This window comes from Schistocerca piceifrons, chromosome 1 (assembly GCF_021461385.2).
Source record: "Schistocerca piceifrons isolate TAMUIC-IGC-003096 chromosome 1, iqSchPice1.1, whole genome shotgun sequence".
NCBI classification, from domain to species: Eukaryota; Metazoa; Arthropoda; class Insecta; order Orthoptera; family Acrididae; genus Schistocerca; species Schistocerca piceifrons.
Genome location: NC_060138.1, coordinates 698,213,979 through 698,241,890, shown reverse-complemented (window position 1 = coordinate 698,241,890; position 27,912 = coordinate 698,213,979). Strand labels below are relative to the sequence as shown.

The 27,912-nt window shown below is 39.3% G+C and overlaps 1 protein-coding gene across 4 annotated transcripts in view; it reads right to left on the bottom strand.

Annotated features, from left to right (window-relative positions):
* The window catches only part of LOC124710255 (chromatin target of PRMT1 protein-like), a 58,118-nt gene that overhangs the window by 16,020 nt on the left and 14,186 nt on the right, over positions 1 to 27,912 (bottom strand). For all 4 annotated transcript variants that reach the window (XM_047240910.1, XM_047240911.1, XM_047240909.1 and 1 more), the window contains 4 exons: positions 21,744 to 21,894; positions 21,438 to 21,570; positions 5,473 to 5,604; positions 1,640 to 1,721 (listed from right to left, as the gene is read on the bottom strand). In XM_047240910.1, coding sequence (XP_047096866.1) covers positions 1,640 to 1,721; positions 5,473 to 5,604; positions 21,438 to 21,570; positions 21,744 to 21,894 — 498 coding nt within the window. The remainder of the gene's footprint in view (positions 1 to 1,639; positions 1,722 to 5,472; positions 5,605 to 21,437; positions 21,571 to 21,743; positions 21,895 to 27,912) is intronic.

The following is a 27,912-nucleotide window of genomic DNA, read 5'->3' as shown; positions in this document are numbered from 1 at the left end:
CAGCTTATTAACATATGCAAAGGTTTTGCTGGGGTACTCACAGAAAAATGTGACAACTCAACAGTTTCTATTTTATCTTTTCACAAATCATTTCCAGAACTGGTTTAGCCAAGTAACACATTTGCTTTTACTATAGGATCACCATCACTGCAACTGTCAAAGTTGCTGAGCCCATCAACACTCCCGTAAGGTAAATCTTCGATAGTTGCCTTACATCCTCTGCAGAGCAGCTTATTTCTTCAAAAATTTACTAGGGCTGTAAAATCTATTGATAACCTGAAACCCAATGTTAAATACCTCAGTAAATGTGCAATCCCAGAAAATAACACCGAACATAAAAAACAGGCCACCGAATAAGAATATTTATGCTGAAATCGTGACAAGGCAAAATAATCTGTGTGTGTGTGTGTGTGTGTGTGTGTGTGTGTGTGTGTGTGTGTGTGTCAGTATCCTAACAATGATAAACATATCCACCATACATAAACTGTCATGTAACTTTGACCTTGAATGATATGCAAAGTTTTTTTTGTTGAATACAAACTTGCTTTAGTTTGTGTGGCTGTTTTTTCTTCTTCCTAATGTGAAACTATGCAAAATTCCCATTCTACAAATTTCTCAGCACTCATCTAAAAGAGGTCACAAAAAGTCTGCACTGTAGCCAGCAACTAAATGTCTAGTATCAGAGGTACTTTCTACGCACTTTGTTGCACCTGTGAAGCTTGGGTTAGTTTACTAAATTAGCACTAGATGCACACAAAACAATTTTACAATCCATGCTGGAGATTCGCAACACTATCCACATAAGGGTTAGAAGTATATTTAAAACTAGATTAAGCTATAACACAAAGTCTTTCTTCTTTCCTCAGATTTAGAAAAAACACACACATTCTTAAATGCACCACTAAATATTACACATCATTGAAGGAAAGGAGAGTTCACAGGCATCAGCATCAGTATTACACACAATAAAATGGTGCTTCAATAGTTTGCAATCTGAGCTGTGAAAGGCATCTTATCAAAATTGAGGTACGGAAGTCAGCAGCCACTAAAGTACTTGCAGATCTGAACCAATAATGCAAAACAGATCACTCGGACAAAGAGTCAATACTAGTGTGTGGCTCAGTGGTTGAGTTTCTGACCATTCAAAGATCTAAACCTGTTGTGAGCTGCTCAAGTAAACGTGTTTTATCAAAAGTGGAAAGATTAATCAAGCCAATCAAAAGACTGGCAATCACAATATGTAAAAGCAAAATGTTAATACTGCTTATTTATTTCAGATACAATGCAGTCTACATAACAGCTGTTGTTGCACCACCTACACATTGTTACTTTACAGTGGAACTGACTAACTACATTCAAGATCCGAATGTAATTTGTAATCAGATAACAAATCCATATCACACAAACTTCAATTTGTAAATGCCAGTCAATAAGTAAAGAAGTTTAAACATCCTGACGTATTAAAACTGTTTGCCAACTCAAACTCAGAATTTTGCTTTTCACATGTTATAAGCTATAGAGTGAACACTCTATAGTGCAGAAGAATGAAAGGAATTTAGTAGGGAGGGAGGGGGAGAGAGAGAGCGAGAGAGAGAGAGAGAGAGAGAGAGAGAGAGAGAGAGAGATGAACAGCACAAACCTGAATGAACCACCACCTCGACCTTGTTGACCACCTCGTTGGATGTACCTTCCTCCCCGATTTCCTCTGATAGGTGTACCACCTAAGGACAAACATACCATGTAAGACATACTGTAAAATGTACTGATTAATACAACTTAGCCTTCACTGCTGCATACAGTATTGATGGTGTATGGATTACTCTTATTTCTCATGTTGTGTATCAGCATCAAAGTATATACCGGCATTAAATCCAAACTATTTTCCTATACATAAACATACAACAGTTTCAGAATCTGAACAATAAGACCTATCACAATAGGCAATACCACTAAAATATAAGAATCAAAATGTCATGGAACTGCTAGCTACATTAAACAAATTGAAGTCTTCTCTGAAATTAGAGATCACAAGTGACAGCTCTGTAACACTAATCAATCAACATCGTATTTCAAGCCTATCTCAAAGATAAAACACAGAGAGAGAACGGGATGGAAATTCAGTTATAGTGAATAAAAATTGTGAATGGTGCATGTAGTCTCAATAGTAAAGGATATTATTCAAAATCTTCAAAGTTGAAAAGAAAGAACCAGAAATGATGACACAAAAGATGATCAAAGAATTATTGTCATAATGAAACAAAGTGACAAGATGATAAAAAAAACTGTTCGTACGAAATTCACAATTCAAATGTAATCATTTAAACCCGAGGTAAGCAGCATGAGAAAAATGATGGAAATTTATGACAAATGCCTATGTAATGTAATACAAAACACAGTAACAGCACCAGCAGCAGTGGTGGTGGTGGTGGTGGTGGCGGCGGCATAGGTTTCAATCTTAAGAAAAGTGATATGTAAAACATTCTTCTTCCATCTGCAGTAACGTTAATGGCAATGGTATTAAAACAACCAGCAAATACTACAATTGTGTCCAAATATGTTTTGCATACGTATAGTCTGTTACCACAGTCATTCCAATTTCACAAAGAGCTATTTGTTAAGGAGACAAAAAAAATGGAAAAATGACCATAACTTATTCATCTCAAGTACAACATGGGTTCTACTGGCACCAACTTCCTTCCATTATCTAGGCCACAATGGAGTGAGTTGCAATCCTTATGTGCAGTGACATGTACAGTGAATTTTTTTGTATTACAATACGCTGCGTATTTTAATATTACAAAAGTATAAGTTTGAGCTCCATCAAACGTAGCATATAGGCTTCCAAAGCTTTGAAATTGACATTGCAATGCGCTTTTGTAAGCCAATCAGAGCTCATGTCACATGATCTCACCAGCCGATGACAGCAGATATTTGGAGTATGGGCACGTGATGTAGACAGCCAATTGCAACGTCACTGTTAAGTAGTGCAAACACAGCAATAGCAAAAGGTAATGGTTTAATGTACATACTGTAGCTACAAGAAAAGCTAAGCTTTCATAAATAATATTGGTCTTTTCTTGTATGTGATACAGTTCAAGGTAGGTCACACAAATGTGCAAGTAAAATTTTAAATAAGGACATAAGTATCTGCTCTTCTGGGCTCAAAATTCTTCTATGTGGCTGGTTAAGTTTTAAATGAGAGTCAAACACACTGTGATTTCAGAAATTCATCACACATTCTCATTCATCTTACATAAAAGGAAATTTACTTTGAAAATAATACTTTTCAAACCACCATTCACAATATTTTTCTGCGACCTGTTACAAAAAGGCTCATTTCAGCAAACGCCACAGAGCATCAGAGAACAGGTGTTACTGTACGTGCACAGCTACAATGACATAAGAAGCACCTATGTTCATATGTATATTGCATTAAGAGATCTTACATTATGCCATGAAAGAAACAGAACGTCAGAGGATTCTCCAAGACCACTGGAATTCCGTAAATCATACTAAAACACATAATTCGGCTTAAAGTGAACATTCGTACGTCCAGATTCACAATGAAGTAAGCAACCTGATATTAAGCTTTTCAGTGTGATTTTCAGGATGCAAATTCTCTTGGAGTACCTGTACTGAATTATGTTTAGTTCTTTACTATGGCATAATGCCATACATGCCAGAAGATGATAACATGCACTTGAAATTCGGCAAACAATTGAAACTAACCAATAGTGTGCAATGAAACACTTTGTTTTAAATAAATTGAGTTCCTCTGCGGAAAAGATTAATGAAAGCCAAATTTCTTTAGCAAACCAATAAAAATAACTTCATTATTCTGCAAGGAGATTAATGCAACTGCGAAAACTTGGAAATAAAAAATAAATAAAAAAAAAAATCAGGACAAGCAATAACATATTTTAGCCTTCCACAATTATGTAATTTTATTCATTTGCCAGATCCTGGTCACAGAAATCTGTTTTGTTTCCATTTGGCATTAGGCCTGCAAACATAGAGGTAACAGCAAAATTACTAAACATAAACACTTGTCACATGGAGACTATCCTCCTCCCCACAACAACCCAGACTCCTCTACACATGTGTGAATCTGGCAGCTTGGGCGCACAAGAAAAAAATTTTCTGGGTAGCATCTGCTTGCTTGTTGCTGCTGCTGATACAGCTTACAGCCACATTCAAGTAGCCAGAAGCAGGAAGAGGTACTACTCATACTCGACTCAACTGCACATGCACATGAGCCCACTGGCAATTGCTCAAATGAACCTAATGTAAACAGCTGTGATGTCACAGTCATCAGAAGCAGTTTTTTGTTATGAAGTACAGTATTACATAGTCTTCATCCTAAAGCCTTTGATACATTTTTGCTGTTGGCAGATGATTGTGTGTGTGTACCGAGTTTCGTTTTTATAAATGGAGCATTTCCTTTCCAATGTAATTTTATTTTGGATTTTTTCCTCTTGTTTTATTGCTGCAGTGTTATTTTGCAGTAGTGAGATACAGTAAAATTATTTGTTAGAGTATCAGCTCTTACCAGTCCAAATCATAAAAATTTAACCAAAAACTAAAACAATGAAAAATTCGCAGAATTCTAAAAAAATCCCTGAGATTTTTCCTGGTTTTCTCTGGATTTCTTGGTTGTCCAGTGGCATATACACCCTGTTACAAAATTTATCTAGAATTTCACTCATAGCTTTGTGTGCATCTCAAAGCCTACAAACAACACTCTCTAGCAACAGGATTTCCAGACAATGTCTTTCGCCTCTAACTTACATTTGAGCCCTGCTAGCCGCGCGGGATTAGACGAGCGGTCTAAGGCGCTGCAGTCATGGACTGTGCGGCTGGTCCCGGAGGAGGCTCGAGTCCTCCCTCGGGCATGGGTGTGTGTGTTTGTCCTTAGGATAATTTAGGTTAAGTAGTGTGTAAGCTTAGGGACTGATGACCTTAGCAGTTAAGTCCCATCAGATTTCACACACATTTGAACATTTTTTTGAGCCCTGCTACTCTAGCACCAAATATTTACTGTGAGTGAAAACAGCTCCTCTCTGTGTCAGACTTTCTACTCATAGTTGATCTTTGTTGTGTTTCTTCAATCTAAGTCATCATTCTTTTGAGTAATCCTCCAGCTGAATTTATTGATACAAATCTGATTGGCAGCACTGAATTGTTTGCCAACTATTCCATCATGCACCCTGTGCATATCTTGTGCAAAGTTCATTCTACTTCCTATCTTCACATATATTTTTAAGAGAATCTGATTATTAAGGAAGTTAAGGAGTTTGTATCATTTCTCTAAAACTGCTGTAAAATCTATTGAACTTCAAACAACAATGAGTGGAGTCGTATTTTGAGAAATAGATTCACATCAACAAAATGACTTATGCCCATTTTCTCTGCAATGTCACCACACTTTCTTACACTAATATATTACATTGCCTGATTTTCAATGTGACATACCACGTCCTCTCTTGAATGGACGTCTTGAAGGACTCCTATAAAGTGAGCTTTGGCCCTGTCCTTGTGTTTGTGGCTGTCTGTATCTGAAGTTATCCAGCTGACCACCTCTGTTACCAGATAACTGTCCACGACCTGTTAAAACAAGAATTTCGATGTAAATTCATTAGTGGGCAAGATTTTTTTTTATTGTGCCTAGCTAAATAATAAAAATAAATAATATTTTAATGTAGAGAATATTAATTATCATCTCCTCCACAATTAATTTTTAACTGGGGATTTTGGATCAATTTAATTCAATCTTTAAACTATTTCAAATCTTTGCTTTAATTGGATAAATTTTGAACTGGTTTTCATTGCCAAGTTGTAGACTCAAATATACAACTAAATTTCATGACGTCTTAACTGAAAATTGATAGATTAAAGTACATGTTGAGATTTAAATTACATAATAAGGACAAACTCAAATCTGTCCTCACATTACAGATTTAGAAACAATAATATACAATTGAAAAAATTAGATTTCAATATTTAGAAACTTAAAAATACTGTAAACAAGGTAGAATATGTAGACAGAATACTGATGATGGAAAGACTACAGGGAAAACAAATTGATGTGTTATTGGTACAGACATACTTGCAACCCATCAGCATAAAGATGAGACAGAAGAGAAATGCCTGTATTATTGTTATGGGGATTGGAACGCTGAGATGTTTTCAGGAAGCAAAGGAGATATAGTAAAACAATTTGGACTAGGCACAAGGAATGACAAAGAGGCGAAAGGTCTCATGAGCTGTTGGCAATTCCTTGTTTGAGAACAACAGAAGAAGGCGATATACATACGTTTCTAGTTTGGATGGAGAGAAGTTTATTTATTTATTTTTTAAGGAAGGATACAGATACAACCCGAAGAATGCTGCAACATACCCACGAGCTAACATAATTTCTAACTACAATCTGATAGTACAGAACAACAAGTAAAGCTCACGAAACTATCGAGAAGAAAAGCTAAAAACAAGTTAAATGTGAGGAAATGGAGAAAAAGAGGAAAGTGCGAAATGATGTACAGATTAGCTATGGGTGTTTGAAAGTATGGAAAAGAAGATTTTCATGGAAATCCTAAGAAAGTATGGCACGATAACCAACGAGCCACAAGAGGTAGTCTGTGTAACTAGGTGTTAGCCGTCCAAACAACTATAGTTGTGTGTTCAAGATAATCAGCCAATTGTACGAAATATGAGCTCTGGAGTACCAGGAACAAATAGCATTTATTAACTAATAAACACAGAAGATATACTTGATATTTTTTGAGACTATTTAGGGTTAGAAAAGAGTTAGACAAGACTGCCTATCATTGGCAAGAAACTATTATCCTGCACTATACACAGAGAACAAACTAAATCAGCACCTCTGGCAGCTGGAGCACGAACTCCTTTACAGCTTATGCAAACACAGCAGCCGACAGTAAATGACAAGGTTGTTTGCCACGTCAGCCCCCTCACGAGGAGCAGAGTGGTATCGAAAAATATTGCTGGGAGGTGCAGTCAACGCCTGCAATGTGTTCTATGTACAGGTAATGGGTCTGCTTTGGGTGAATATGGCTATGCTTGAGGATGAGGACAAGGTTGAGACCGGTTCTGTGGTACATGTGTTGGTGGTACTTCTGAGAACAAGTAAGCTCATGTCAATGTGTCAATCAAGACTGTAGTAGTTTTACCACTCACTAGAATGCTCAGAGTTTGTGCTCTTTCGACAACACCATGTGGGCTTGTGTAAGGTGGTTGTAGAAGTGGTTTGACACCAGCTGCATGTAATATAACATGTACATGTTTGTAAAACACGATGCACATAGGTTTGTTTCGTGTGATGTTTGGATGCTTCACGAGGGTGAGTGGTTACCACGTAAAATCGATTAACTGTTGTAATATTTTTTTAAGTTTATAGACTGAAACAGAAAGTGGAAATTTGTACCAGGCCAGGAATCGAACCCAGTTCTCCTGCTTATTAGGTAGGTGTACTAGCCATTACGCCATGTTGGCACAGCAGTTCACGAAACTGCATGGATTAACCAAGCATGCATCCCTCCTCGATCTAAATTCTCACTGCCACCCCAGTGTACTTCAAATTTCCCTTTACACACAAAATAACATCTGTGTGAGACAGTAAAGTCTCTAAAATTGCGTAATTTCATTTGTGTATGTACCTGCACCTGGATTGCAGTCTGGATTCTCATTTATGATCAATGCTGAGATATTATTCCAGAACATGGTGAGCTTTGGCAGTTCTATTCATATGTAAGGGGGAATTTAAAGTAGACTGGGGCAACAGTGAGAATCTGTATCGAGGAGGGACGCGTGCCAGGGTAATCAATGCAGTTGTGCAAGCCGCTGTGCCAAGATGGCTTAGTGGCTAGTGCACCTGTTTTGTAAGCAGGAGAACCAGGTTCAATTCCCAGCCTTGGTAGAAATTATCACTAGCTGCTTCAGTCTATATACATAAAAAATCATATCTGTATTAGGCCAGTGAAGTCTCCGAAACGGAGTCATTTCATTTGAAGCTGTTGTAATGCTGCATCGATAGCAGTCCAGCTAGCATCTACCACCAACGCATGAGGTGCATCTAATGAGGGATGTGCCAGAAGTGAGGCACTTGTTACGGTTTCCTTTGGTGCTTCAAAGGTATGGCTCATTGTATCTGTCCACTGGATTGGACAATTTGCCTTAATTTTAGTTTCAGAAAGTGATACAATCAATAGTTTTTGCACTTGGGTCCAGTGGTGCAGATGATGCCAAAAAAATTTAGCATTTCCAGAAAATGATTTAGTTTCTTAATCATTTCAGGACACAAAATTTTCATTATGGCTTCTATTTGCTCAGGATGCATTAGTGATCCTGATGACAAAATTAGATGGCTCAAAAAGATAATTTGTGGTTGAACAAATACACAACAGTATTCAACACCACACCATGTTGCTCTTATGTTTAAAGACTTGCATCAACTGTTGCTGGTGCTGTTTCAAAGTGGCCAAAAAGACGAGGATGTCACCTAAGTAGGCTAAACAGAGTGACAACTCTTGCAGCATAGCATAGAGTAAATATCATGAAGACCCACTTCAACAAGCCAACATCACGATTATGCCTGTTTTTGGAATGTCCTCCTCTTCTGCCACGGGAATTTGCGTGAAAGCCTCTGGACAGTCTAAGGCATTAAACGAAGTCACAACACACAGAGCATACACATCATCTCTTAACAGGGATATTGGATATCGGTTTGGCACCGTCCCTGCATTAGCACGGTGATCACCACACAGGTGCCACACACTGTGGCACCACACTTCTTGCATACTAGGTGAAGATCACAAACTGTTAGAAGGGTGAATAATGACTTCTTTGAGTACAGAGTTGTAGTCTGCATTTGTGATAGCCAGAAGGTCAGGAGCTAATCACCTATGTCTGCAAGAAACTGGTGGGCCACAAGTCCTTTCGATGTAATGGACAGTCCATTTGCACGAATGGACACAGGCAGACAGTGTTTGTTGGTAATGAGGATCACCCTGTGGCTAAACATGCCTTGGCGCACGGCCAGCACATCTTGGCACAGTGTTACACCGTCTGGGTTACCTGGATACTTCCCACTAACACCAACCTGTCAGACCTCCGGGGATGGGAACTTGCCCTTCAGTATATCCTCTCTTCTCGTTATACGCCAGGCCTCAAACTCCGCTAATTTCAATTTGCTGCGGCTCATACCTCACCTGTCTTTCAACAACATCTTTGCCTCTGTACTTCCGCCTCGACTGACATCTCTGCCCAAACTCTTTGCCTTTGCAAATGTCTGCTTGTGTCTGTGTATGTGCGGATGGATATGTGTGTGTGTGTGTGTGTGTGTGTGTGTGTGTGTGTGTGTGTGTGTGTGTGTGTGTGTGTGTGTGTGCGCGAGTGTATACCTGTCCTTTTTTCCCCCTAAGGTAAGTCTTTCCGCTCCCGGGATTGGAATGACTCCTTACCCTCTCCCTTAAAACCCACATCTTTTCGTCTTTCCCTCTCCTTCCCTCTTTCCTGATGAAGCAACCGTTGGTTGTGAAAGCTTGAATTTTGTGTGTATGTTTGTGTGTCTATCAACCTGCCAGCGCATATATATAATAGAGGGAAACATTCCACGTGGGAAAAATATATCTAAAAACACAGATGATGTGACTTACCGAACGAAAGTGCTGGCAGGTCGATACACACACAAACAAACACAAACATACACATGAAATTCAAGCTTTCGCAACAAACTGTTGCCTCATCAGGAAAGAGGGAAGGAGACGGAAAGACGAAAGGATGTGGGTTTTAAGGGAGAGGGTAAGGAGTCATTCCAATCCCGGGAGCGGAAAGACCTACCTTAGGGGGAAAGAATGGGTATACACTCGCACACACACACATATCCATCCGCACACACACGGACACAAGCAGACATTTGTAACGGCAAAGAGTTTGGGCAGAGGCGTCAGTCGAGGCCGAAGTACAGAGGCAAAGATGTTGTTGAAAGACAGGTGAGGTATGAGCGGTGGCAAATTGAAATTAGCGGAGATTGAGGCCTGGCGGGTAATGAGAAGAGAGGATGTACTGAAGGGCAAATTCCCATCTCCGGAGTTCTGACAGGTTGGTGTTAGTGGGAAGTATCCAGATAACCCGGACGGTGTAACACTGCGCCAAGATGTGCTGGCCGTGCACCAAGGCATGTTTAGCCACAGGGTGATCCTCATTACCAACCAACACTGTCTGGCTGTGTCCATTCATGCGAATGGACAGTTTGTTGCTGGTCATTCCCACATAGAAAGCTTCACAGTGTAGGCAGGTCAGTTGGTAAATCACGTGGGTGCTTTCACACGTGGCTCTGCCTTTGATCGTGTACACCCTCCAGGTTACAGGACTGGAGTAGGTGGTGGTGGGAGGGTGCATGGGACAGGTTTTACACCGGGGGGGCGGTTACAAGGGTAGGAGCCAGAGGGTAGGGAAGGTGGTTTGGGGATTTCATAGGGATGAACTAAGAGGTTACGAAGGTTAGGTGGACGGCGGAAAGACACTCTTGGTGGAGTGGGGAGGATTTCATGAAGGATGGATCTCATTTCAGGGCAGGATTTGAGGAAGTCGTATCCCTGCTGGAGAGCCACATTCAGAGTCTGATCCAGTCCCGGAAAGTATCCAGTCACAAGTGGGGCACTTTTGGGGTTCTTCTGTGGGAGGTTCTGGGTTTGAGGAGATGAGGAAGTGGCTCTGGTTATTTGCTTCTGTACCAGGTCGGGAGGGTAGTTGCGGGATGCGAAAGCTGTTTTCAGGTTGTTGGTGTAATGGTTCAGGGATTCCGGACTGGAGCAGATTCGTTTGCCACGAAGACCTAGGCTGTAGCGAAGGGTCCGTTTGATGTGGAATGGGTGGCAGCTGTCATAATGGAGGTACTGTTGCTTGTTGGTGGGTTTGATGTGGACGGACATGTGAAGCTGGCCATTGGACAGGTGGAGGTCAACGTCAAGGAAAGTGGCATGGGATTTGGGCTGTTACTTACCAAACGAAAGCGTTGGTATGTTGATAGGAGACAATAAAAAACACACAAACACACACACAAATTTCAAGCTTTCACAACCAACGGTTGCTTCATCAGGAAAGAGGGAAGGAGAGGGAAAGACGAAAGGTTTTAAGGGAGAGGGTAAGGAGTCATTCCAATCCCGGGAGCGGAAAGACTTACCTTAGGGGGAAAAAGGGACAGGTTTGTGCCCCCCCCCCCCCCCCCACACACACACACAGATATATATACATACAGACACAAGCAGACATTATAAAGGCAAAGAGTTTAGGCAGAGATGTCAGTCAAGGTGGAAGTATAGAGGCAAAGATGTTGTTGAGTGACAAGTTATGTACGAGGGGCGGCAACTTGAAATTAGCGGAGGTTTAGACCAGGTGGGTAACGGGAAGAGACGATATATTGAAGGGCAAGTTCCCATCTCTGGAGTTCTGATAGGTTGGTATCAGTGGGAAGTATCCAGATATCCCGGACAGTGTAACACTGTGCCAAGATGTGCTGGCCGTGCACCAAGGCATGTTTAGCCACAGGGTGATCCTCATTACCAACAAACACTGTCTGCCTGTGTCCGTTCATGCGAATGGACAGTTTGTTGCTGGTCATTCCCACTACGTGGGAAGCGTTCTATGTGGGCATGCTGATAGACACACAAACAAACAAACACAAACACACACACAAAATTCAAGCTTTCACAACCAACGGTTGCTTCATCAGGAAAGAGGGAAGGAGAGGGAAAGACGAAAGGTTTTAACGGAGAGGGTAAGGAGTCATTCCAATCCCGGGAGCGGAAAGACTTACCTTAGGGGGAAAAAGGACAGGTATACACTATCACACACACACACATATCCATCTGTTTTGCGAGGGAAAATGCACATAATTTCAAGATATTTTTTTCTGAGAGCTACAAAGTAGAGATTACAGTTATAATTGTTAATTTTAATTTTCAAAGAATTTGTCCTCACATTACATACCTAATTTTCATCTTCAAATGAACTTACTGATCGCCGTGGCCCTCCTGTGAATAGTACATAATTCACAGGAGATTTTTTTTGGTCATAGTATTAGAGGAATTTTATTATAAGTTTAAATCTATGGTTATGTCCGCCCATACACAACTAAAAACACTGATTTAGTTGTGACAACAAAAGAAGAATTTAACGCAAAAATATCTTACTCCACAGAAGTTACGTGGGTAAGTAACAATATTAACACTTTTAGCAAGTTAACTTTAAACAAACAATTTTGATTTGTTTTCTAAAAATTGGTGCCACACAGGGCCTGTCTTGTGGTGGAATTCTTTTGTGAATGATACACTCAAGTGACAAAAGTCATGTGATATCTCCCACTATCATGTCAGACCTCCTATTGCCAGGCACAGTGCAGCAACTTGACATGTCATGGACTCAACAAGTCATTGTAAGTCCCCTGCAGAAATAATGAGCCATTCTGCCACTGTAGCCGTCCGTAACTGCGAAAATGTTGCCGGTGCAGTATTTTGTGCATGCACTGACCTCTCAATTATATCCCTTACATGTTTGGTGGAATTCATTTCGGACAGTCTGGGTGATTAAATCATTTGCTTGAAATTTCCATAATGTTCTTCAGACCAATCATGAACAACTGTGGCCCAGTTACATGCCACATCGTTATCCATAAAAATTCCATCGTTGTTTGGGAACATGAAGTACAGGAACTGCTGTACATGGTCTCCCAAGTTGCCGCACATGGACCGGAGGACCCAGTCCATGCCATGTAAAACACAGCCCTCATCATTATGGGGTCACCATCAGTTTGCACAGCATCTTTTTGGCAACATGGGGCCACGACTTCACGGTTCATGCTACACTCGAACCCTACCATCAGCTCTCAGCACCTGAAATTGGGACTCATCTGACCAAGATATTGTTTTGCAGGTGTCTAGGGGTCCAACCAATATGGTCACGAGCCAGAAAAGGCGGTGCAGGTGATGTCGTACTGTCGTACTGTTAGCAAAGACACTCTCGTCAGCCTGCTGCCAAGGCCATTAAAGCCAAATTTCACCACCATGTTCTAACAGATATGTTCATCATACATCCCATATTGATTTCTGCGGTTATTTTACACAGCCTTGCTTGTGTGTTAGCACTGACAACTCTACACAAACACAGCTGCTCTTGGTCGTTAAATGAAGGCCATCAGCCACAGCACTGTCTACGGTGACAGGTAGGGCCTAAAATTTGGTATTCTTGGCACGCTCTTGACATTGTGGATCTTCGAATATTGAATTCAATAACGATTTCCATGATGGAATGTCCCATGCACCTGGCACCTACTACCATTTCATGTTAAAAGTCGGGTAATTCCAGTCATGTGGCCATAATCGCATCGGAAACCTTTCACATAAATCACGTGAGTACAAATGACAGCACTGCCAATGTACTGTCCTTTTATACCTTGTGTATGCCATACTACTGCCACATGTATACATGTGTATCACCATCCCAACACTCTTGTCAGCTCAGTGTATAATGAAAGTTTTATTTTTGTACAATCTATAGCACTGTATCAGTATTTAAGAGGTTAATACACTGTTGTATATTAACAATACTTGGTTACTGTTGCATATAATGTGCAATAAAATGAAGAGAGAGAAACAGAGAGAGAGAGAGAGAGAGAGAGAGAGAGAGAGAGAGAGAGAGAGAGGGAAGGGAGGGGGAGGGAGGGAGGAAATGAGAGTTTGCATAACTAAGAGCAAATCCTTCAAAATTAGCTGTACATAGAGAAACTGCAAAGAAAGGACAGGAAAGAATAGAACTTAGGAAATATCCCGGTATAAAAGCAAGGATAATTGAGGAGACATGGACACTGAACTCATTTACAAAAGGGTAACTTAGGACAGCACAGAGAGCCATGGAGAGATCAATGCTGGGCTATACAAGAAAGGACAGGAAAATGGCAGATGACATCGGGCCTGTGACAAAGGTTAATGACATCTTAGAGAGAGTAGGTTCCTTGCCACATCGCAAGAACAAAAGACAACAGACGGACGAAGCTAGTACTGGAGTGGAGTCCGAGAGAGCACCGGAGGCCTAGAGGAAGACCACCAGACAGATGGGACAAAGACATCAAGAAGATCACTGGTAACACCTGGCAGAGAACTGTCCAAGACCGTCCCACTTGCAGAAGACTTCTGAAAGCCTACCTGAATCCACGACTCGAAGAGGCCACATCATCTAATGATTGAATTGGCTGATGATGATGAATTGAGGAAGAAATAATCATGAAAAGTAGTATAGAGAAATGAAAAGATTAAGTGCTGAAGTCAGCAAAATGTCCGTATCAGAACCTTATTTAAGTTCATACAAATCTCCACAAACTTTGCAAAAGATGGTAACAATGTAAAAAAGATACTTCCAGACATTTCAACTACAAAATATGCTAATAGCATGCTTCCAGGTATTCTGCTGAGCTGCTATTTCTATTTTATGCAGAATACCGTGTGTACAAAATATTAAGCAAATATGCACAACATTCTGCATAAAATAGAAACGACTCTGCAGAACATCTGGAAGCACACCATTAACCCAAAATCAGTTAAATGATCTCGAGAGCAAGAATTGTACAGTTTTGCAGAAAGGTTACATGGCTCTCTCAATTGAGGAAGCAGTTTTTGGAAGACACTAAAATGGAGCTCATAAAAAAAGACTACTTGTTATGCATTTAGACAAAAAAAATTGTTGGTTTCTGATACACTCAAACTGTCTGTAGATACCATGCTAACTTTGATTATCTGGTGAATGCTATGAAAACTGGGGTAATTCTAAGAGGTAAGGAGTTACTGGAACATGTAGTCTGCAATGCAAAAAGTGAATCTTGCATGTTGAATTCATATACGAAGTGTAAAAATTGCATGTCTAAGCTTCAATCCCAGCTCAATTATTAAATTGACTATGATACAGAAATTAAATGAAAAATGGACTGTTGCTGGTTTGCAACCAAGACTGTAGAAGTTAATAGTACCACTGCTGACATAGTATCAGAAATTGAGAAGCGAAATATTAAATACAGGGTGTCTCCCACTCAAAAGATGCCCCACAAATAAACATTTGTTTAAATTGCAATTGAAGGCTTTGCATAAAAATCAGGAAACGAAATGAACGTGCCATACCTTGTTCATGTGGAAATAAAGGCGAATCACAACAGGTGTTGGAAGTGACCGCCCTCAACTTGTAAACTCAGGTGAACACAATGTTACAGATTCTGGAATAATGCTGCTAGAACCTCTAGTGTCACTGCCTGCATTTCATGGATGATGTTCTCTTAAATCTTATAAGTTGAGTGGTTTGTTCCTGTACACCTTGCCTTTTAGACCACCCCAGAGGAACAACTTAGGTAGTGTTAAATCAGGGGACCTTGGATGCCACAATCCTTTCAAAATCATTCTACCAAGGAAAAATGATTAGACTTCAGCCTTGATCGCTCAGGACATGTGGCATGTAGCACCATCCCGTTATTACCAGCCGAGGGTAAGTCCAACTGGTTCACAAATTGGTGAAACATTTTGACGAAAATTGCACTTTTCACAGTAGACTCGTGAAGAATTGGTCCGATAAAGCAACGCTGTGAATCACACAGAGTACACCAGTTTTTTGTAAACGCAAGAGTTGCTCCACGAGTGCATGTGGATTTTCATTACACTACAAATGTGTATCCTGAAAGTTTATTGCTGAAACCAACGGCCAAATGCAATTCTTTTGTCTTGACATTCAGTTTCTGAACAATTGTGAATCTATATGGATACATGGCGGCTTTCTTCAGCAGATCTGTGAAATGTGCTCCGTGACACTCCACATTCCTGAGATAAATGTCAAACTGACTTTGCAGGACAGGCCAACAATCGTTGTTTCACGTCAGTCACTTTTTCTTCTGATAGTGGTGGCTGACCCCCAACGTGAAGATCCAACACTGTTCCAATGCTCTCCATCGTTTTCATTAACTTCTGTACCCAGCATTAAGACAGTATATGCTGGTCACCAAACTGTTCAACAAACATTCACTTACATGTCTTAATGGAACCAGTAATATAATACTGTTTCACAAGAAATATGCACTCTTCAACAGAATAGTGATACACTGTCACTAAACAGTGTGCTCCAGCCAAACACTGTTGCATCAAACAATGTTGCAGAGTGTAGTATTGCCACGTCAAACGTCACAAACTACATGGTGCAGTTTTAGGAGAATTGCCAAGTGTGTTTGTGGGACACATTGTATAAATTTCCCTGCTTCATTAAAAATGCACAAAATGATGAATTTGAGACAAGAAAGCAAAATGGATCTCAAGAAACTGGAATGCTACAGATATTGGTTGCTGAACAAGTAACAAATTTTACAACCTGGACCTGGAGTGAACTTTTAGGTGAGAAAGGTCAAAAACATAAAATCTACGGCATCTGTGAAAGTGGTGCTGAAAATGGAGAAGATAAGCTATATTTTTTTGAACCAACTTAAAAACAAAGTTCTTCACATTAGACAAAAGTAACATTTCTTTCATTAAAAATGAAAAAAATTTGAAACCAATAAATTGCCAAAGATCATTAAAAAGGTAATACATGTTATTACAGGTCTGTTCAAACTTGGGACTGTAACTGTGTTGCAAGTTAACTCACCTCAATTTTAAATAGAAAACAAAAAGTTGTAAAAAATACCATTAAGTTTTCAACTGAGTAATTTGTTTATCGGTTCAGTTTGATAGAGTCTAAAAAATTGCATTAATAACAACAGGATTTGCACAAGTCATCTATGGAACCAAGTGTGTGTCATACTGAACTAGTGTTCTTAGTATTTATCGAGGCGAAATTTCAAGTTTTAGGTTTAATTATTGCTTGTCCAAAGTATTTAACTCTTCATATACTTGTATTTAAAAAAGCAGGTTTGCAATTCAAATAAATGAACAGAAATTCTGGAATCTATACATATGCGTGTGGTGCAAAAGTACTTTTCATGTCCCATACGGAAGTTTAGTTTTCTGGTTTCAATACAATTTAAAAAACAAATTTATGTAAGTAATCTCTAATTCTTTGCAAGAACCCATCTGAATGCATTATATATATTATTTAAATAAGTACTGAGTGATGAACTTCACGAAAAATGCTTGTGATTGTCCTGTGCAGCACTTGAAATAGTGTTACAGTATGTGCACGAGATGTATGAATGATCAAGCTACATAAAGAGTGAAGAAAAGGCGAATGTTCACAATGACAGAAAAAGAGTATGGTATTACGACGAAGAAATGCAAAACCACCAACTAACATGTAAAATAAAAAGGCATGTGGAACTGACGAATTACCAACAGAAGTGGTGAAGAGCTTGGGAGGCTGAGGCAGGAGAAACAGTCCAACCTTGTACTGAGATATACAAAAAAGGAGAATGGTCAGAGGACTTTATGGCAATGGTAATGATACCAATTAAGAAAAGACAAATACAATGAAGTGTGAATGACATATGACTACCAGTTTATTTTCTCATGCAGTCACATTGTCACAAGTACCAAACAGAGCACTGAATGGAAAGCCAGAAGGGCATTGTAGAGAAAGAGTTTTGATTCGCTCTTTCTCTACAATGCCCTTCTGGCTTTCCATTCAGTGCTCTGTTTGGTACTTGTGACAATGTGACTGCATGAGAAAATAAACTGGTAGTCATATGTCATTCACACTCCATCTGCTACTGAAAGTAGCACACACAAAATGTTAAAGTGGCTTGCAGATCAATAAGATAAAGACATAGTGCACGGTGATTGGCAAATGAGATAAATTAGTATTAAGATAGGAGAAATCAAAATCAGCCTAGTGAAAACTTTGAAGTGCTTAGAAAGCACAGTAATAGAAGGTCTAAGGCACCACAAGGAGGTTAAAGCACAAATTGTAACAATATTAGGAAAAGGATAGATGTTACTCAGTGCAAAAATAACCTGTTTTGTTGCAGGCACACTGTGCCTGTCTGCAGCTCAACAATCGTCTTTACAGTGAGTAGCAAGCTACCCTTTTTTTAACCTGGCATTTTCATTGTTTGAAAGCTCAACTTGCAGTAGACAAGGAAGCTTTTGATAGAAAGAGAAGATATATAAAGAGCTCAGGAAAAGCCAAATGTTTTGTCTGGAGTGTTACAGCTGATGAAGCTGAAATACAAACACTGAGAAGAAAGGACAAAAGGATGTTTGAAGGTTTTAAGATTTGGGTGTGGACGAGGATGGAAGGATTTGTTGAGTACAAAGACTGATCAACAAACAAGTGCCTGAAAGAATAGGGGAGAAAAGAACACTATAGTCAGTTATATGAAAAAGACCGAAGAATTAGCTTGGCCACTGCTGCGAAGGAACCGTTTGATGGTGAGTGCATTGCGATTAGTGTGCAGGAGAAGAATGAAAGCATGGGCACGATACAAGACGGTGAAGGACGTTAAAGGAAGTGGTAACTACATGCAACTATAGAGAGCTACAGACAACAGGCCACGGCGAGCAACTATGCAAAGATCGGCCTTTGGGCAGAACACTAAATATCAAGTATGGACACTGGGGGAGGAGGGGGGGGGGGGGGGGATTTCAATGAACAACATTTTAACAATGCTTGAGCTTAGTAGCACAAACTATGAGAGTGTACAGAAATTATGAAATAAATTAAGACATATCTGGAATGTAACACTACTAATAAGTGAATTAAAACAACAGATTACATCAACAGTGGGAATTAGTGACATTCGGAGGCAAGGAATATGGATAAGCTACTATGAACAGCACAGTGAATGCATTATTCTAGCCAAGATAGACACGAAGCCCAAACCTAATAGTCATGTGTACTGGAATTCAATAGTAGGAAAAGTAAGAGAAGGAAAAGTCGTAAGTGAATATGGACTGGGGGACAAGAATGAAACAGGAAGCCGTCTGCTGAAATTTTGCACAGAGCACAATTAAATCATAGCTAACATTTGGTTTAAGAATCATGAAACAAGATCATATATGTGGAAGAGACCTGGAGACCCTGGAAGGTTTCAGATTGATTATATTATGGTAAGGCAGAAATTTAGGAACCAGGTTTTAATTGCAAGACATTTCCAGGGGCAGATGTGGACTCTGACCACAATTTATTGGTTATGAATCGTAGATTAAAACCGAAGAAGCTGCAAAAAACGGAGGAATTTAAAGAGATGGGACCTGGATATACTGAAAGAACCTGAGGTTGTAGAGAGTTTCAGAGAGAGCATTAGGGAACAGTTGACAAGAAGAGGGGAAAGAAATGCAGTAGAAGAAGAAGTGAAGCTTTGAGAGATGAAATAGTGAAGGCAGCAGAGGATCAAGTAGGTAAAAAGATGAGAGCTACTAGAAATCCTTGGGTTACAGAAAAGATACTGAATTTAATTGATGAAAGAAGAAAATACAAAATGCAGGAAATGAAGCAGACGAAAGGGAATACAAACGTCTCAAATATGAGAGTGACAGGAAGTGAAATATGGCTATGCAAGGATGGCTAGAGGACAAATGTAAGGATGCAGAAGCATGTATCACTACAAATATGATAGATACTGCCTACAGGAAAATGAGAGTGTTTTGGAGAAAAGAGAACCACCAATTGTATGAACATCAAGAGCTCAGATGGAAAACCAGTCCTAAGCAAAGGGCGATGTACCTGAGGGCAATATGATGAAAATGGAAGAGAATGTAGAGGAAGATGAAATGGGAGATATGATACTGCCTGAAGAATTTGGCAGAGCACTGAAAGACCTAAGTGGAAACAAGGCCCTGGGAATAGACAACATTCCATTAGAACAACTGACAGCCTTGAGAGAGCCAGCGACAAAACTCCTCAATCTGGTGAGCAAGAGGTATGAAACAGGCGAAATACTGTCAGACTTCAAGGAGAATGTGATAATTCCAATCCCTAAGAAAGAAGATGTTGACAGATTTGAAAATTGCCGAACTATCAGTTTAATAAGTCACAGCTGCAAAATACTAACACGAATTCTTTACAAACGAATGGAAAAACTGGTAGAAGCCGACCTCTGAGAATATCAGTTTGCATTCCGTAGAAATATTGAAACACATGAGGCAATACAGACCCCAAGACTTATCTTAGAAGATAGATTAAGGAAAGGCAAACCTATGTTTCTAGCATTTGTAGACTTGGAAAAAGCTTTTGAAAATGCTGACTGGAAACTCTCTTTCAAATTACGAAGGTGGTAGGTGTAAAATACAGGGAGCAAAAGGCTATTTACAATTTGTATGCAAACCAAATGGTAGTTATAAGAGTCGAGGGGCGTGGAAGGGAAGCAGTGACTGAGAAGGGAGTTGAGACAGGGTTGTAGCATATCCTCAATGTAATTCAATCTGTATATTGAGCAAGCAATGAAGGAAACAAAAGAAAAATTTGGAGTAGGAATTAAAATCCATGGAGAAGAAGAGGTGTGCCGGTGATATTGTAATTCTGTCACAGAGCAAAGGACTTGGAAGAGCAGCTGATCGGAATGGACAGGAAAGGAGGATATAAGATGAACATCAACAAAAGCAAAATGAGGATAATGGAAAGTAGTCAAATTAAATCAGGTGATGCGGAAGAAATCACAATAGGAAATGAGACACTTAAAGTAGTAAATGAGTTTTGCTATTTGGGGAGCAAAATAACTGACAATGGTCAAAGTAGAGAGGATATAAAATGTAGACTGGCTATGGGTAGGAAAGTGTTTCTGAAGAAGAGAAATTTGTTAAACCGAGTAAAGATTTAAGTGTCAGAATGTCTTTTCTGAAATTATTTATATGAAGTGCACCCATGTAAGGAAGTGAAACATGGACGATAAACACTTTAGGCAAGAAGAGAATAGAAGCTTTTGAAATGTGGTGCTACAGAATAATGCTGAAGATCTGATATGTAGATCACGTAATTAATGAGGAGGCACTGAAAGAACTGGGGAGAAGAGGAATCTGTGGCACAACTTGACTACAGGAAGGGATCGATTGGTAGGACATATTCTGAGGCATCAAGGGATCACCAATTTAGTATTGGAGGGAAGTGTGGAGGATAAAATCATAGAGGGAAACCAAGAGATGAATACACTAAGCAGATTCAGAAGGTTGCAGTAGTTATTCGGAGATGAAGAGGCTTGCATGGGACAGAGTAGCATGAAGAGCTGCACCGAACCAGTCTCTGGACTGAGGACCACAGCAATAACACCTCAATTGAAGGTATCACTCAATGAACCAGTAGCACATGCGCAGCGTAACTTGACACTTCTTGCAGAGATTGCAGGAACTGGAGGAATGAATAGGTAGAATCACTTGCATTTACTTCCAGCACATGCCACATGCAGTACCAAGTTGAAGAACATGTAAAGTATAGTGTTCCCAATGTGGACCAACACACAAAACATTAATTACCTCTTCCTCTTGACATTCCACGGGAACGACTTCTTGCCCTCATACGACCTCCACGATATGATACATTTAATGTCAATCGATCCTTAATGCTGGTGTTTCCCAAGCGCTGACCAAGACGTTGCCGCATGCTTCTCTGTAAAATTTATGTAAACATTTGTAAGACTTCACGTAAACACGTTGGTCATTTGTTAGATTAATTCCAGACAGTAAAAATAAAATGATAACTGAAAATAGACCAATATTTTGAAACCACATTAACTGGCAACAGTAGAAGGATTACGCTATAAAATAAAAGTTTTTTCCTACCTTTTTCAATTTAAGAGCTGCCACAACAGCTGGACGACGTTCCATCTGCTGCACAAGTCTGCGATTCTTCACTGATGCTTGGTGTTGAAGCACTGCATTCTCTCGAATATTTCGAATTGCATTCTCTCGGTTTCTCCTCAGGTATGTAAAGCTGTGCCATTAAGAAAGGACCCACATCTAAATAAATGGGGCTTACTGTGTGCTCTGTGTGTTAAATTCAGCCATTTAAATGCATCCAAAGTGCCTTTTTATGTTAGTTCACACTGCTTTATCACTTTCTTGACATAAGCTGCTGATGCCCCAATTAATGATAAAAACTGCTGCCAGTTTGTTTCAGAGCCTTATTTCGGTGACCCTTTCAATTTTGCTTAGAGTCTTAACATTGTGTAAGGGCAGTCTTTGTTTCATTTTGTTAACAGCGATGAGAACTGGATATTTAATGACTAACTGAAAACTTAAGTTAATATCCTTATAAGCAGTTCACAGCTAAAGAGAAAAAGTGACAATTATGGAAAAAAAATTAGGATCCTGTTCACAAATCCCACATTCTAAAGCAATTATGCCTTTGCCCATACTTCACTCCTGCTTCTGCATGAGTGCTTTATTACAAAATTGGAAATACATGATTGAGCAGATTGAATATGGCCATTTCAATCAAAAATCTGCTTGGTAAATATTAATATTATCCTCATTTTCCAATACACATGGCCAGTAATATGCTGAAATCAGACCTTCCTTTTTTCAAGGATGGCTGATCTGAACTGAATTGCACTGTCAAAACTCTTTATTTAAATATCAGAACAACATACAGCACAATACATCAATGCTTAAAGTTACAGCAGTCTTGTTATACAAAGTCACCTTTTATATTTTGAACTTTCCACCATTGTATATTTGGCACACCAGCATTACTGTACTGTTTCTTTCTTTTTTGCTGTGAGCTGATGTAAATGTACACAGAAAAACGTAAACGACCTCAACTTTTATGAAATTGCTTCCATTTATTTTCTTGAGAGGTGGCTTTGTTTTCACTAATAGAATCCATTGCACTTTTTTTTCCTTTTCCTGTTGAAGTACCTTTGGCTAATCTCATCACCATTTGATATAATTTTTACAGCAGGCACAGCTTTACATATTCACCACCTTCATTGTTAGACAGTGCTTCAGTTCATTTAGCAGCAGCTTTTGACTGGCAGCCAATTTATTACAACAAATCTGGCATCATGTCTCATCTTTTGCTTTACAATGTAGTACATTAAAGGTCTCTGAAAAGCTGTCTGTAACAACTGCAGCATTCGAAAAATTCATAAAGTGCCTAGAAAAAGTATGGTATCTCAAGTGTTTTGGAATAACATCTTCCATTCCCATATTGCCTCTACATAAATAGGGAACACAGTACTGAAACTGCAATGAAAAACAGACATTTTAATTGTTTTTATTGATAATATAACACCGTCTGTTTTAAACTATTTTCTGAGAACACTATAGAACTCTATATAAACATATATGCAAAAAAATTCGTTTATATTTTTTTCAAAAGTGCAAATGAAATCACTGAATGTGATGAAGTAAATATCTGTATCTAAGGCCAATTAAAACTTAAGACACATTTTTGTCAAATGAATATCACTTACAGCACACACCCGGATAAAGGAAATTAAGCTATTGAAGAAAAATAGAATGCGTGTGTGCGCATAGACCAAACAACTAATTTAGCAAATAAACAGACAAAATTTAACACTTCCAGAGCAGAACACACATTGCATATACATTCAGGCTCAACTGAATTAACAAACTGCTGTTATCTTGGAGCACACTTGAGAGATGGGATGGCTTGGCATTTCACATGAGTGGGATCTTGTGAGATCTTGCACTGACAATCTGCACAATAGCTGACTGCAAACTGAACAAGGCATGTGACATCCATGCATTTGAGTGCAGATTTCAGCCAAATCGAGGGTTTCCGAAGCACAGCACATCCCACCTCCAAGGTCATGGGATCACTAAGGTTCTCCAATACCACCACATAAAGAGTGTGCTTAAGTACTTTAATGTGAGAAACATCTGATTGGCCACTCAAATAATGAAAAAAGGGTTGCTCAGACTAATGAGTATCAGTGCACATTAGTACACCCCGACAGAAAGGCACAGGAATGTCACAAGCCACAAGAAGCAAGGCATCTTCCTTGCCGTCAGGGAACTGTTCAGGGCAGTTGGTGAAGATATTCTTACACTGTTCACCAAAAGCACAACACAGACAACATATACCTAGTATATGAGAATGCACCACCTTATCATTCTTTAACTGTGCCAGAATGGACTGTGAAACACTAAGAACATGATGAGCTTGTGTGGTCCCTATGTCACTACACTCAATTTGTTTGAGTCCAAGAGCCCATACTGAGATAGATAAGTATGACTTTGATTAAGATTTCTGGTAGTTCTGAGTTGTGGCTGAACAGTCATAGAGCAGGGTGGGTCCACAACACTTTACAGTGTCTTAAGCCATACTACTACAAGTCACAAAAGTTACAAGCTTCTACTACGGTGCTGGTTAATTCATCTGATCATGAATATACACTCCAATTCCAACACTGAACTTCCTAAGTTGCCAGGATCTTTCTCACAGTGCTTGTATTTACCTTAAGACTCAGGAGTTTGTAAGCTTTCTTCCCCATTTCTGTCTTACAATGTTACTTTCAGAATGAGATTTTCACTCTGCAGTGGAGTGTGCACTGCTGATATGAAACTTTCTGGCAGATAAAAACTGTGTGCCGGACCGAGACTCAAACTCAAGACCTTTGCCTTTCGCAGGCAAGTGCTCTACCAACTGAGCTACCCAAGCACGACTCACGACCTGTCCTCACAGCTCCAATTCTGCCAGTACTTCGATTCCTACCTTTCAAACTTCACAGAAGCTCTTCTGCAAGGTTTTGAAGTTTTATATCAGCGCACACTCCGCAGCAGAGTGAAAATCTCATTCTGGAAATATCTGCCAAGCTGTGGCTAAGCCATGTCTCTGCAATACCCTTTCTTCCAGGAGTCCTAGTTCTGCAAGGTTTCAGAAGAGCTTCTGTGAAGTTTGGAAGGTAGGAGATGAGATACTGGCAGAACTGAAGCTGTGAGAACGGGTCGTGAGTTGTGCTTGGGTAGCTCAGTTCTTAGAGCACTTGCCCGGGCAAAGGTCCCGAGTTCGAGTCCCAGTCCGGGATACAGTTTTAATCTGGCAGGAAGTTTCAATGTTAGTTCCAATTTTTATTAGTAATTACTGTCTTCTTTTGACACTGGGCTCTCTTGCTAGGCAACTTTTTGCTTTGTTTGGTTTGTTTCTGGATATATGAGGAAAGCTGTTGTTCATTATGGATGTACTTTCCCCCCAAAAATGATTATTGAGATTGATGAAAGTTTTTATTACAGTCAATAAATGAGAAATGTACTTTCATATATGGAACCCCAATTGTGACAACAAATCTTTCCCCTATTATATGACACACATACTTGAATAATTATGGCACCAATGGAACTCCAAACCTGAAGCTGTGATTGTTACTAATTTTGCAAGAACTCCTTCCATACTCTGAAGTATACATTTGTTTACATAACATCAGAGAAAGTGTTTCTTAGTAACCAATATGTTTTGCATCAAACATGGAAATTAGTACCCTCCCCCCCTTTTTCAAATTAACCAATTTTTATTTCCTGCATACCACTGACTGAAAACTATGTAGGCATAATTCATACCAGCAATTACACTGTCAATACAAGTGAATGTTTCTCGTTTGAACAGTTACTTATAAATTTTAAATTATGAATTTATGAAGCAAAATTTGGATGGCTCATGAGAGGAGGGAAAAAAAACGGGGGGGGGGGGGGGGGGGGGGGGGGGGGATGTCTGCATTTAAGCTATATAGGTCTAGTTAAAATTGTGGTACTGTTTTTTATGGTTGTGTGTAGTGTTTTTGGTTTCACTGTTTTCTTGTTTTCTTTCTACATCAAGCAAAATATTTGATTCCAACTGTGTGTATTTTGCATTTTTTAATTTGGTGTATTCTATTCTTTTTTGATATGTTTTTGTTTTGCGAGGTCATGTCCGATATCTCTGTCTTCCTCTAAGCTACATAGGTCAAGTGAAATATTTGATTGCCTATTGTGAGTTTTTAGGATTTTTCTGTTTGGTTTATTCTACAGAAATCTGTATGCGCTATTATCAGATTCTGTTATTGTTCTGTGGGGACATGTCCAGTATCACTGTCTTTGTTTAAGCTATAGAGGTCAAGCAAAATACCCAATTCCAATTGTGTGTTTTTCCTTTTTCCTTTGATTGGTTCATCCTCAAAGAATTCATGTACATGATTTTTTGATTATATGGTTGCTTTGCAAAGATGTTAGTTTTATTCTCCTTTGTTTTACTTTATCCCCACCCAAAAATCCCCTATTTCCCACACTTGTTCCGTTGATTGCATTTCATTGGGCAATTGAAATATTTCACATGTTTTTCATGGTTGTTCGAGACTAATGATCTCTACGGTTGTCGTCATCTTGAAGCATGTGATACAACTGTTATTAAAAGTTCTCTATGGTTGTCTTAGTAACTCATGTAAACTATGCTATTTACCTGAAATATGAAGCCACGGGTCAAAGCAGATTAACCACCAAAGCAAAATTCATCGTGGATGTTCTTGATAAATTCTTCACTGTTGAGAGCTTCAAATGAAAAGTATCATCTAAACACTTGAAAAAATTTAATGTTTATCTGTTTGAGAAATACTGACAACTCCATCTATTAATATCATAAGCCCAAAAATGGCCAAACTGAGACGATGTTCACTAGAATTGTTACTTCACTATTTTCCTCCTGTATGTTAATTGTATTTCTAGCACCATAAGTTAAGCAGCAATAGCAATCTTCGGAATATCATAAGTCACCGAAGGAACTTATTCACTGGTGCAAAGTTATGTTATGTTATGTTGTTTTCCTGGGAGAATGGCAACACAATTAAAGACATAAACGTAGTTCCGAAGTTTGTACAGGGAAACTTTACTGTTCATTTTCCTTGCTATGGAGTTGGGAGCACTGTCATCTAATGTTGCTTGTAGCTAATAATATTAGCAAAGCCTGAATGCGATTCCAACCTATGCTGACTGAAATGTCATAACAAGTTAATCCTAGAAAACAGAGAGAATATTTTTGAACAGTTTTGGCAGAGGGGAGATCATAGCAGACAGCAGACCCAAGACACGTGTAAAGATCTGGAAAACCAACTGAAGGAGAAAGGTCATGCTTCCAGAGCTTATTTATTAACACTTAAGGAAAATACCACTGTAACAAACTACATGCAGCTTGCTATATTTGTGTGGGGTATTGATTCAGAACTACAGGTTTTCCAGGAGCTGTTAGATGTTATACCTTTGGACTACACAACCACGTCATAAAATGTTTGGAATGGCGTTTGAATCCGTTAAAAATTTGTTTCCCATGGGACACAACGTGTTCTGTGGCAGGTTGAGCACCTCAGATAGCTGACAGTCGGCAAGGTTTTGTGTGTTGTATGAAAGCAAAAATCAAGATAAATTTGTGAAATACATATCAAATATATATTGTTTTATACATCAGGAAGCCCTCTGGACAGGAAGTGCGTAATATGGCAACGTCCTGAAGGTCATTGTAGAATGTGTGAATTCTGTAAGGTACCACAACGCCAATCATCACCAGTTACAGGTATTTTTGCTATCTGGAAGCAGTATACAGTGACACACATCATTATTCAGTATAATGATTTAGTAGAGCATAGTTCTCCACATATTCTTTGCAGTTCATTAGAAAACCAACCTATATACAGAAATGAAACAGGAGATGCTTTCGGGGAACGCTTTTTGCATACATACTTTCAGGCGAATTTTGTTCACCAGCAAAGTTTTCCTTTTTTATTTCTTATATTTTTGCCCAATGAAATGCACATGATTTCTTGTAGGACAAAAATGGAATACAATTTAAATTAGGTAGGTAAAAAGAAAGCAGTAATAAAAATGGGTTTTATTTTCTTTTTCAGGTCACAAACAATGGAGAGAGGGAGAGAAATGATCTGAGAGAGGTGAGACTATTACCATCCGTTGGGATTAAGAAGGACCCAATAGAGAGTACATCAGCTGTCGAATGACATCATTGGGC